General features: G+C 34.8%; 1 protein-coding gene across 2 annotated transcripts in view; it reads right to left on the minus strand.

The window, feature by feature from the left end:
- osbpl10b (oxysterol binding protein-like 10b) overlaps positions 1-13,807 on the minus strand; it is a 64,976-nt gene that overhangs the window by 14,339 nt on the left and 36,830 nt on the right. Inside the window, exon 7 of one of the 2 annotated variants that reach the window (XM_051131934.1) lies at positions 2,448-2,594. In XM_051131934.1, coding sequence (XP_050987891.1) covers positions 2,448-2,594 — 147 coding nt within the window. Of the gene's footprint in view, positions 1-2,447; positions 2,598-13,807 lie in introns of both variants that reach the window. The other variant, XM_051131933.1, reaches the window with a different exon arrangement.

Here is a 13,807-nt window from a genome sequence, read left to right on the forward strand (position 1 = left end):
AAGCTGATTTTCTGAATAATTAGATTTTTTTGTACCCCCAGATTCCAGATTTTCAAATTGACCCCAATGACAGGTTTTGTGGTCCAGGGTCAAATATATTATATTATTTGTTTCACTAGTTTAAACCCTCAAAAACCGTAAGAAACGCACTGATTAATTGGGATGAATGAGTGAATCGCTGAATCATTCACTCAACCAATTCATTTAGAAAAACTGACTCATTCACTGCTATGACAAACAATGACTCTGCTGAGGCTTTGTTCAGAGCTACTTCTGTCTGAGCTATTGTTGTGCCTAAAATAACTCAATAATAATGTCTTGTTTATTGAACGTCTGTATTAAAGTAATATCACAATCGCAATCTGTATTCCATTCAGCATGGCTGAGCTTACCTGTGCCACTCACATCTGCAAATGAAATAAAACGCAATATAAAAAACAGCAATCTTAAATGTGTGATATCGCTTACGGTAATTTATGTTATTCAACTTTTTGCAACATGAACTGCTCTCAGTGTAAACGCACCTAAATACTGATTAGGGGTTGTCATTAACGATTATTTTGGTAATCAAGTAATCTGTCGATTATTCTAATGAATCGTATTCATAATCGAGTGATCAGATAATTGTAATTAATTTTTTGTAGTAATTTAATTAGACCTAAGTAAAAAATAGCCTTTAAAATGACTTAAAATGCATATATAATACAATGGGGCAATAATAATTAGTTGAAATATAGCATCAAAGGAAAGTAATCATATGGTTTTACTGAGAAAAAAATGTTAAAATACATAATGTATCATGAACAGTAGAGCTAACGTGCAACGCTTAATTAAAATGTCCTCTTAATCTTTAATATTTTGTCATTTCTTTACAACAGAAACGCTACAACCACTGTATTTTTTTTTTGAAAATCTCGATAACAAAACTTGTAAAATCAGACCGAGCGTTTCAAATCGCGATGAACAGTTAGCATTTTTGAGAAAGATGGCGTGTTCTGTGTTTGCGCAGGTTTATAAATGATTTACCTTACAAATCTGAGGAAATGGTGCACGTTCCGTTCCCAGATGAATGTTATAATAAACCCAAACTCACAACACTATGGAGAGATGGAGTTTGAGACGCTTCACACATGTAAAATGATAACAGTTCGCGTGGAAGAGCATTTACTGTAAACGGAGATGCTCTGACACGCACGTACGTAACCAACACACATGTAAAGGCGCATATTAAACCTGCATTTCATATATTTATTTAATTGAATGGTACCGTTTGTGAATTCTCAAAAGCGTTGTTTTATTACGATTTTAAATGGGTTTAATATATCAGGCATTATATCAAAAAGTCTGGATTCTCGTCCATGGAATGTGCCACTTCCGGTATTTTGCCAGTTACTCGACACGGGCAAAATGCAATCCAGGATTTTTTTTAATGGAGTAACCTAGTCGAATTGAATCGAGGAATTGTTACAGCATCTAATACTGATGCTCAAATATGTAATAATATACTAACTGTATGCTTGTCTCTGTATCACAGATTCTGACTCCATGGATCAATGCTCTGTCCGTTCGCCCTGAGGCCTACAGTACACATACACACACACATCACTGAACTCCATCATCTGAGTTATCCAAATGAATGCTCAAATCCTGCTGAACTATAAACACAAGCCCAGAAGCAAATGTTCCTCTCAGAGAGACTAATCACAGATGAGGTAGGTAGTAGAGAGAGAAACATATATCACAACACTGAAATATTCCTCGGGCTGATGAAGCGTAATTAGAACAATAATATCATGACACCTCTCGACACGCTTGAATTAGTCCATTAGATTCCTAATCAGGAGGACGAATAGGAACATCAAATCAGATAACATTTCCTGTTAACTGATTATGTAAAGTATAATTATGAAACTGAATTTCCCCAGAGCTATGATTATGTTAATAATATTCGTTTTCACGTAGTGTGGCACATACTCAATCTGTGGCCGGGACTGGACAATGTGCATGAGGTTGTAGAAATGTGGCACTTTGAAACACATTTTAAGATATTTTTGATGAAACTCAATAGCTTTCTGATCCTGCACAGACAGCAATGCAACTACCACAACCCAGAAAAGTAGTAAGGACATCATTAAAATAGTCTTGTTTGTTCGTTTTGTTTTAATTATGTATGTATATGGGTGTGTGTGTATAATTATACTGAATTATAAGTATAATACTGGGGTGCATTCCACAAAGTTCTAATTATAAAAAATTGATTATAAGCTGGAAAACCGTCCTTTGTTCCCTGAGATCAAGAGCAGATAAATAGGCTTGAGTGGTTCCTGTTTGTACATGAAAAGGAAGAGCGAATGTATACAAGTTGGGATTGACCAAATTCTTTTACCACCATTAATTTCAAGATTAGTTTGGGTGGAACGTGCAAGTGTGTATGTGTGTGTATATACCCGTGTGAGGTCCATGCCCAGTTTGAGTTGAGACAGCAGATGGAGGATGATGCTCCTCTGGTCATCCAAGACACCGAGGTCTTCCTCCTCATTATCTTCTGTGTCTGTGATCTCCTCGCTGGAGTCCACCGATTCTGGGCTGGAGTTCTGCTAACACACACAGGACAATTTCCAAATGTTACTCAACAAAGATCACTTGTGATTTGCTATTAATTACATTTTTTTTACACCTAATTATTCTCCATCACATCCATGGCATGCTGGGAACGGCCATATCCACCACATAAGGAAAAAATACAACAAAATATGATATAAATAAAAAGTCATAAATATGACAAAAACTACAAATTGACAAAAATGTAAAAAAATTATTAAGGTCATAGCTCGTAATTTTGACCTTTATTATCTCATAATTATTATTATTGGATACCATCTATGTTTTATGTCATACTTATGATTTAATAGCAGAAATGGACTTTCATACCATGCTGTCAGTCATCACAGACAATACCTTTTACTTATGAGGACTGTGTTATTAACATTGAATATACAGTTGAGGTCAAAAGTTTACACCCCCCCTTTCAGAATCTGCTAAATGTTAATTATTTTACCAAAATAAGAGGGATCATACAAAATGCATGTTTCAGCACTCCTTTATCTATAGAAGTAAACCAAAAATTGCAATCAAAAAAAGCATTCAATTTATTTAATTTATTATATAAATGTAATTTGAAGTTGTCACTATATTACATTATATTTGAAACTGTTATTATATTTAATTTGCCTATCTTTGCATGAAAAAAAGATTAAATAAAATACTATATCAAACATTTTTTTTCTTAAAGTGACAGATGCTCTTTGGTTGCAAGGCAACTGTGCTGTGCATTTTTACCCAGTCTTGGGTGGCTAATGTCGTTGGTACCTCCTGCAATCGCTCATGCAAAAACATTACATTGTTCCTAATGCATAATGTAAAGAAGCGGTCCAGAAGCGCTTGCCCCAAAGCATCATGGGAAGTGTATAAAAAACCCTTCTCTTAGGACTCTACGTAGATAATGTTGACAGATGAGCGAAGCAGATCACATGATCCTCTCTCAGTGGATCACTCCTTTTTTCTTTCCAAGGCACATGAATGTGAGTAAGTGAGGGGCAGCAGATGGGATCTAAATGGGTTACGATATGATTAGACTGTAAAGTAAAACAGTAGGGTTTTGTGGACAAGCCGTAATCCCCGAGGTAACGCTTACGACCGGGCACAAACCATCGCCTGTAGCGTTATGGCTCGATTTTATTAGATTCTCTCACAAACCATTTATCATATTTCCCTTTCCTTCAGCGTTCTCTCTTAGCGGTAAAAAGGGAATATTTGTTCCTGTAAAAAGTACAGGAGCTCATCGAGCCGGATGGGACGTCCTCATTTCGAGCTGCAGCGATCCACCTGAATATTTCATAGAACAAGAGCAGAGCACTTTCTCTTTCCCTTTACGTCATCACAGAGATGACTAAATAAACACATGCGAATCAGGTCACACGCAAGGTCACACATCCAGTGTGACCACAAATCTATAATACAAATGCATCACCAATACTAAACGCTGGCATCTTGTTCAATTAACTCGCAAAGGAACATGTCAAGGACGCTCCTCCTTTTTCTGTGGGAGCTCAGTTGGGTGGTTTTGTTTTGTTAAGAGTGTTTGGTAGCTACAGTAACTAGTCAAAAGTTGGACGTGAAAGCTGTTTATGCAAATCAAATCAGAGCTAATTAAATACACAGTGATTTTAGAGATGCAGCAAAATGAGGAGAGTAGAATAGCCTGAAAGGAAAAGCAAGACAACATACCTTGATTCTATTTTTAACCTAGAAAACAATGAGATTGACTGGAGAGAAAAGAGACTTTGTCTTCTGAAGACTTTTCTGTCAGAGAAAAACACTCAAGTGATCTCGCATGTCTCTTTTAAAGTTTCAGAAGAGATCTTAATGTCTTAAACTGACAATCAAAAGCCAAATTTATCAACAAATTCTCCCAAAACCAAAGCTTTGTGATCCATATTCATTTTACAGCTCTATACTCTTACTGTGCTTATTTCGCCTAAAGCAGTTTTATTCAGAAACATCTGAGACGAAGTGGATACGCACATAAAACATATCAGAACACAACTTTGTCACTTGAGCTTTTAAAAAGCAACCTCTAATCAATGGTATTTTCTGATCCTGTCACAAAACCAACACGAGCCAATAAAAACATTACAACAATGAATGAAGTTTCCAACTTTTCCCACTCCCGGCATTCCAGAGGGTCGCCTCTTCCTTTTGCCAACAGGATAAACATGCATCAAACTTACATTCATTTCAAGGCTGGTTGAGAAATACGCTCTTGGGTGTTCATCTCATAGTTTGACTGTGGTGGTATCCACAAAACTCTCTCTTTCACGATCTCTCACTAACTCTGACACTCTTATCTCGCTGCCCAGCTGTCCCTGAGCCGAGGAAGCGCTGCTCCCTCCCACTCTGCCAGCCTGTACTCTCTCTCTCTCTCTCTCTCTCTCTCTCTCTCTCTCTCTGTCTCTTACTCTGGCTCCTGCTTTGACTCACCACAGACCGCTTGTTTAAAATACAGCTGAACTTTATGAGGTTTGTTTGCTCAGGTCCATGAAGGATGGGTTTAAAGTAAATTGAGAGACAGAGATCATGACTGGTGAGGAGATTAAATTAAGACCCTCTATATGACATTCAATCTGTCAGAGCCACTCCCACCTCAATCACTTTCATAGTGCAGTTACACCAGTTCCTCCTCTGCTCCGCCCTCATTATAATGCAACCAATTGCAAGTACTTTTACACGCATCCACTGACTGTCAAAAGTTTTTCTTGCTTTGAGAAACAGGCGATGCTTAACATGTACACTACCAGTCAAAAGTTTTTGAACAGTAAGATTTTTAATGTTTTTTTTAAAGAATTCTCTTCTGCTCACCATGCCTGCATTTATTTGATCCGAAATATTCCAAAAGCAGTAATATTGTGAAATATATTTACTATTTAAAATAACTACTTTCTATTTGAATATATTGTAAAGTGTAATTTATTCCTGTGATCAAAGCTGAATTTTCAGCATCATTACTCCAGTCTTCAGTGTCACATAATCCTTCAGAAATCATTCTAATCATATTCTAGTATTTGCTCTTATTATTATCAATATTTAAAACAGTTGAGTACAATTCTTTGATGAAAAGAAAGATCCAAAGATCAGCATTTATCTGAAATGAAAAGCTTTTGTAACATTATACACTATACCATTCAAAAGCTTGAAGTCATTATATATATATATATATATTTTTTTTTTTTTTTCAGGGGGAAATTATAGAAATTATTACTTTTATTTAGCAAGGATGCTTTAAATTGATCAAAAGTGATGCTAAAGACATTTATAATGTTACAAAAGATTTCAGATAAATGCTGTTCTTCTGAACTTTTTATTCATCAAAGAAACCTGAAAGAAATTCTACTCAGCTGTTTTAACATAATAATAATAGTAAATGTTTTTTTGAGCAGCAAATCAGAATATTAGAATGATTTCTGAAGATCATGTGACTGGAGTAATGATGCTAAAAATTCAGCTTTGAAATCACAGGAATAAATTAAATTTTAAAATATATTTAAATAAAAAACTGTTATTTTAAATAGTAAATATATTTCATTTTTTTCTGTACTCAAATAAATGCAGGCTTGGTGAGCAGAAGTGACTTCTTTAAAAAACATTAAAAATCTCACTATTCAAAAACTTTTGACTGGTAGTGTATATGTCAAGTGCCTGTTTCTTAAAGCAAGCACACAAGGCAGAGGACAAGTGTAGTTACCTTACAGTATGTTGGACAAATCTGGTACAATTTCAGTCTGACTGCAGACAAATTATTGAAATTGAAGTGCATGTAAAGTTACTTAGTGTCCAGTCACTCCCATTTCTTCATGCAGTCATTAAACATCCTCTTTAGTTACTGCTCTAATACTAGTTAACACACCGTCACTAAGTTCTTATTAAATAAAAACAAACACTTGATGCATTAGGGAAGTAATGATTTAAATTTCAGCATTTCTCAAATACATGAAATGCTTTTCTTTTTTGGTTGCCATTGTTTAATTGTTTGAGGTGGGTGAGATTTATTTTTCAAAGCTGCATTTGTTTTTTTTTTTTTTTTTTTTTTTTTTTTTTGTTTTTTTAAATGCAGTATAAACAGTAATACAATTTACAATTTAAAATAAATATTTTAAAATTAAGCCAAAGCTGAATTTTCAGCATCATTACTCCAGTCTTCAGTCTCACATGATCATTCAGAAATCATTCTAATATGCTGATTTGCCACTCAAGAAACATTTCTTCTTATGATTAACGTTGAAAACATAAGTTGTGCTGATTAATATTTCTGTGGAAACTGTTTGATGAATAGAAGGTTCAAAAGAACAGCATTTATTTGAAATAGAAATCAATTGTAGCATTATAAATGTCTTTGCTTTCACTTTTGACAAATTTAATGCATGTAGAAGAATAAAAGTATTAATTTCTTTCAAAAAGAAGGAAAAGGTAGTGCATAAATGCAGTAAAGCAGGAAAAAAACACAGTATCCACCATGATGTTTTGGACAGTTTGAGTGTGTGATGTGTTCAGTGTCATTTCAGATGATGTGTTTAATCCCCATGCAGTCCCATGACACGGCCTGATCCGCACATGACTCCACAGGAACCTCCTGAACCCAGTGTGTGTTTGCATATATGTGTGTGTGGTATTTCATTATGGAACACTAAAATACTACATACTGAACAGTATACAAAGTATGGAATACAGTAGTATGCTGTAGTGTAGTCACCTGACCTCATTATATGATCTTAGAAAATGAAAAATGGTGCATTTGCATTTTTAATTAAATTTCCTCTTGAAAAAAAGAGAATATGTTATTTATAGGGAACCCCGGGTATTAGGACTTGTATGGCTTAATAAAACATATTGGTAGTGGCAGTAGCTTACAGAGTGCATCCATTAGTGCATCCATTTGACGTCATCAAAGTAATGCTGCCCTACCACCGTCCAAAATATATATAAAGCGATGTGGAGTTTTTAAATAACGTAAATCTTTCATGGGTTTTCTATTACATATTTGAGTAAGAGATATCATTTATGTTATATTAAGCCATACAAGCCTTAATACCTGGGGTTTCCTTTAAAATATAAATCAAACCTTTACTGACATCACCAGTTTTCATTGGTTTTAATAAAAAAGTCAGTAAAATAAAGTCAGTAAAAAGCCTGAAGTGCTAGAATCTCCTCTGCTACATACTGCAGAAGTAGCAAGAGTAGTATGGTTGTATGCTATTTAGAACGCAGCCTCAGTGTGTGATGAGCAACAAAGGAAAAAGGGGGAGAGAAAATTAGAAAATCCCCTAGTCAGAGGATTAAGTGTGTACTGTAGACTCAGATTATGATCTCAGATTATACTCTGCCATGTCTTGTGTTCACAAACACAACGCACAGTACAGCTCTGGCTCCAGGCTTCATCTTAGCATACAGAGATGCTTTTTTTTTTATACACAATGCAATTAGCACTATTACAATATAGTGGGGTTCAAAGACCTGTGAAAACACTTAGACCACAAATGATAAAAAAGCCTTTAGTAGGAGACACTGTTGAAACCTTTCTTTTTAGGGCTGGTTATAAAAATCAGATGACTTTGGTCTGGTGACGTGACATCATGTTAGAGCTCTTGGGAAAACAGCACGGGCTGGTGGGAAAGCAGTGTTTTACACAGCACCACCTTCATGAATTAATAATCAGCGGCAGCACGTTGTCTTCAGGGACGCAGTTAACGGAAGTGCCCACGCACAGAGAACAAGATGAAACCACGTTCCTGAGACAAAGAGCCTTTAATGAACTCCGCTATATAAGATTATAATAGTCTGCAGAAACAAACAAACTGCATGGGTGAATAAAATGATAATGAACAACACTTGAGTTCATGATTCAATTATATATACATACATATATACATATATATATATATATATATATATATATATATATATATATATACGCATGTAGTTCTACATTAAATGTAGGTATATCTTACTTTAGGTTCAAAAGAATATTTTATATGAATAGAAGTAGTAGAATGTAGTAGATGTAGTAGTAATAGAAGGTTTAGACCTGCATTTATTTTAAATAGAAATATTTTGTAGAATTATAAATTCATTAATATATATATATATATTAAGCCAAATATATATATATGTTATTGTAAAATGTGAAAAAGTTCTATACAGTACTACTACTACTACTACTACTACTACTACTACTCATCAATTAATAATTTAAATAAACTATATTAATAAATATGATGAATATTATTATATTTTAAAATGTAAACAATAAAATGTAGCATGTAGTTCACATTAATTTTTAAAATTATTATTATTATTATTTTATTGATGTAATGTAAATTATTATAATGCATTTTAATATTTTACAAGTGAAATGTAGCTTGTAGTTTATTACATTTTAAAATATATTAAAATATTTTAAATTACACTGAGAAATTATTATAGTAGTAGTATTTTAAAAACTACATTTCACTTTTTACATTTCTTAAATATGATTATAATATTTTTACATTACATCAATTAAATAATAATAATATTGTTTATTTAAAGAAACTACTTATTACATTTTAAAATATTATTATAATATTATTTTACATTACATTGACAAAATATTACTATTAGTAGTTATATCTTAAACAAAACTACATTTTAGGGTTTTTTTTAAATCTTAATAAAATATTTCATATTACATTGATAATAATAATATTAATAATAGCTTAATTAGTGCCATAATAAAAGTAGATTTAATAATTTCAGTGATATATTTGTGGCAAATTGAAAAAAAAAAAAATACAAGTAAAAGCACATTTACATATTTTTTTCAAAGAAACTGAATAACAACTACAATAGCTGGATATATACAAATAAGTTAAGGATTATTTTCTGTTTTTTAAAATGTCTGTTTTCTCTTTTAGTTCCAAGGTTTATCTATACAACAAAACATCTATACCATAAATGAATTAGTGAATCAGAACCACTGAAATCAAAATCTGAACTAGAAATCAATTTAAAAATGACTTATGCCTTAGCCCATGCCTTAGCTTTGGCCCAATATCTCCAGTGAACTGACCGCTGTAAAATCTTTTCCATTTCCAAGCACACAAATCCAAACCCTCCATGTTGTGACTCTGAGAGTGTTACCTTTCAGCCCCATTGAGACAAGGACAGATGTTTGCCTTCTAGCCACACACACACGCAAACACCTCACCCGAGAGCCACAAAACACCCATCCTCACAGAGATTTGAATCTCGACAAGGATTTGCACCGCTGCCTTCCCTGTCAAACATCTGGGATATGTATGCTTGATGGGCCACGTCTCATAGCTCGGGTTTGTTTTTCTGCTCCCTGCAGTTTTGCCGCCGTTATTTTCCTCTGACAGCGCAGAAGAGCGAGCTGTCAGACCATAAACAGACAGGAAAGAAAGGCACGCTGACAGCCTCATTTCAATCCCCGCTGTCCAAAAATCCAATAAAAACATTGTCTTAAAAAAGAACCATTAAATGCTTTGTGTACATTACACACAAACCTACTCTCCCAGACAGCTTTATTCAGTCGTGACTGCTAGTCGTGACTGCTTTCCTCTGCGGTTCACTCGCAATCTTCAATCACTGCAATCCATTCTGCTCTCTGCTTTCCTCTACTGGTGATTACGATGAAGTACAGCCATTCTGATAATGCAAACAATAGGCAATCTGCCACAAGAGATCTTATTATGTTTCATTTACATCAGAGCAAACACAATCTGCAGGCGCAAAGGCACGTATTTGTCAGTTAAAAGATTCAATATCGCATTCAGACAAATGGTTTGGCATTTGGCCAGCGGTGATAAAGGAGAAGCCCTTTCGCTCCAGTCCCCATCGCGGCTGTGATTTATAACCTCTTGAGCAGCACTGCTGTTTTACAGCATGTCTTACTGTTTCTGCATTCAGACAAGAAGAATCACAGGGGTGGCTGCTGAATAAATCGCTTGGCTAATCATGTGTTGTGTTCCCACTATCCTTAAGCAAACCCTGTGAATTTTAAATTGTTACGGCTGAGCCGCCGGCCAGACGATTCTCATCGGGTGGGTAGCTACACCATCGACTCATGGACATGTCTGTCAAAGTTAATTACAATATCCCAAACTCATGTAGAATAATTAATGATACATTCTGATGAGTCTGCTTTAATAACAAGAAAATCTAACTTTAAATACGTATGCCACTTATAAGGTCAAGGTCAATGTATTACAACTGTTACACAGCAGTTAGTTTTGCAAGCACATAACCAAATCTTATTTTAAAATTATTTTCTGTATTTTTTTTATTAATTATGAGCTTTTATAATATTTTATAATTATTCAAATATTATCATTTTACTGATAATTTTCCCCTGTAATGGATTGTTAACCATTATAGAGAGTTGAACTCAACAATCAGATCAGTCTGATTTGTGGTACTCTCGTGAACGCACGTCGAAGACTGACACGGACGAGAAAAAGTTGTTAAATAAAGTTGTTATTTTTGTTTTCTATGCGCACAGAAAGTATTCTTGTAGCTTCATAACATTACAGTTGAACCACCGATGGACTACTTTATCAGTGTCCTTACTACACTGCAAAAAAAGGCTTGTCTTACTTAGCATTTTTGTCTTGTTTCTATGCAAAATATCTAAAAATTCTTAAATTAAGATGCATTTACTAGATAAGCAAAACAACATTAGATATTTAGTCTTGTTTCCAGGGAAGGGTGACCACCTGGAAATAGGGCTGTTGCAGACATAGATGTGATTTTGCGGGACAATCCGGGACACGTGTGAGACTGATACATTTTCTACTGTTATGCTATGTAAATGCTGGTTACATCCGTTATCATATGCGCTTATCTGTGTTTCTGAGCGCGCATATGCAAGCTAGAGAAAGCGTGTCTTTTTATGAGAGGAAAGAGAATCCACCATAACGTGCTCTAGACACTGTCCTTAAAATAACGCCATAGAAACAACCTCAAACGAACTATTAAAATAAGAAGAAAATTTTGTCTGAAAGCTACATGAAAGCTGATTTTTTTTTTTTTTTTTGAATGGAGAATATTGTGTTTTTTTGTGTGCGTTCGAATATTTCCGTCTGTGGTTCTAGATTACTTGATGAGGTCTGTAAATCCTTTGTGCAGAAACTATGCCTCAAAAAGAATAAATTCAAAGCTTTCTTAAAAAGGAAAAAGAACGCATGGATGTTTTCTTAATATGATCGTTAAAAATCAACAGACTGGTGAAAATGCGGGACATTTTCTCAATATGCGACGTGCGGGACAAGGGGTGAAAATGCTGTGCGGTACAATGCAAAGCATGACAGGTGGTCACCCTATTCCAGGGGTAAAAAACTAAATCAAGTTAATTTTGCTTTAAATAAGTAAAATTATCTCCCAGTGGGGTAAATAAAATACACTTGTTTTAAGAATATTTTAAGATAATTTTACGTGTTCCCAGCGGGAAAAAAAAAAACTAAATTAAGTTCATTTTGCTTAAAACAAGACTAAATAGCTAATGTTATTTTGCTTATCTAGTAAATGCATCTTGACTTAAGAATGTTTATATATTTTGACTAGAAACAAGACACAAATACTAAGTAAGATAAGCCTTTTCTTTTGCAGTGTACCTTTCTTGGCCTTGAACGTGGTAGCTGCTTTGCTATTTATGCAGGCTCTCGGGTTTCATCAAAAATATCTTAAATTGTGTTCCGAAGATGAATGAAGGTCTTACGAGTTTGGAATGACATGAGGGTGAATAATTAATGTTAGAATTTTCATTTTTGGGTGAACTATCCCTTTAAGTACAAATAGAAATGTGAAAATAGCAGTATTTTCTTAGCGATATTCTATTTACATTAAATGCAAATAGCGATGGATTTGATTTACACTGAAAAATAGCAGTGTAAATACTAGTTAGATGCTATTTATACTGCTTAGTGCAAACAGGGGCGGATATCTGCACCTTGATTCTCTAGTAGATTATATAACAGTATGAAATAATAACATATTGAGTATAAATTATCATTTTTATTAAAGTGCAGTATGTATTAATGACAACTAGTGGTTGAAATTGGTACTGTGGTCTAAATTCAAAATATCCTTTTTACTGCCCACACCTCTCTAGACTCAGCACCAGGGTTGCCAGGTTTTTACCACAAAACTCACCCAATTGCTACTAAAAATATCCCAGTCACATTTGAGTGGGGTTCCCTGATAAAAATCATGTTCCGGGGGATAAACTACATGTTTTTTTGTCGGGGTTCCCCTGGTAAATTTGTATTTCAGGGGCTAAATATGACGTCATTGGGGTCACTTTAACCCGTGACAACAGTGTTAAAGTAGCCCAGTTCAACGGGAAAACCACGGACTTGGCAACACTGCTCAGCACCCAGGTTGTCAGATTGAGGACATGCAAATGTTACACTGCAAACTGATGAGTTGATTTATCCTTGTTTTATTATGCCTGTGGTCATAGAGCTTTTTAGATGGATGCCGAGGCTTTTTAGGTTGGGTAGAATCTGCGATCATTGACCTGATTTGTTTGCTCGCTTCCATGGCTGTACTGATTTTATCTGGCCTCACTCCTCACCTGGTGTGTTGTGTGTTAGCAGATGTTTTTTTCACCCCAATTTAATGTTACTTCCCTTTTCCCCTTGACTGACCCAGCCTAGGCTGTCGAAATATTATTGGATAAACTGTAAGTGGGCGGAGTCGCACAGACCAAAACAAAAACAGACATTCTGACTCGGAATGCACATTTTTAAAGTAGAATAACTGGCTGTAGCATTGTTTTTTGGAGAAACAGATATGTGAACAGGTATGTGAACTTCTAATGTAAAATTACATACAGCACCTTTATAGGGGTCATATAGGTTTCTGCGTAATCCTGCGTTAGTCTTTCACTGTTTATACTACATGTGCAAATCGGTGGGCAGGGTTAAACAGGCAGTGATGTAGAAGCAGGCGTTGATCTTCTTCTGTGGAGGCGGTGTTTAGCCACACTATTACATCATAGACGGGCACATTCCACAACATGTCATTAAGCAATTTTTAGACTAACAAGAAAGTTTTGCTTTCTGAAACTTTCAGAATGTTTTTATAGTTCAATGACCCTATATGTCAAAATATCAAAGGAAGTTTGGTTTCTCAGTTCACGGCCTATTTATAATTAAATGGGTACTGCCTTCTTGGCACAATAAAGACCTCCCCA

Source organism: Labeo rohita, chromosome 16, assembly GCF_022985175.1.
Source record: "Labeo rohita strain BAU-BD-2019 chromosome 16, IGBB_LRoh.1.0, whole genome shotgun sequence".
NCBI lineage: Eukaryota > Metazoa > Chordata > Actinopteri > Cypriniformes > Cyprinidae > Labeo > Labeo rohita.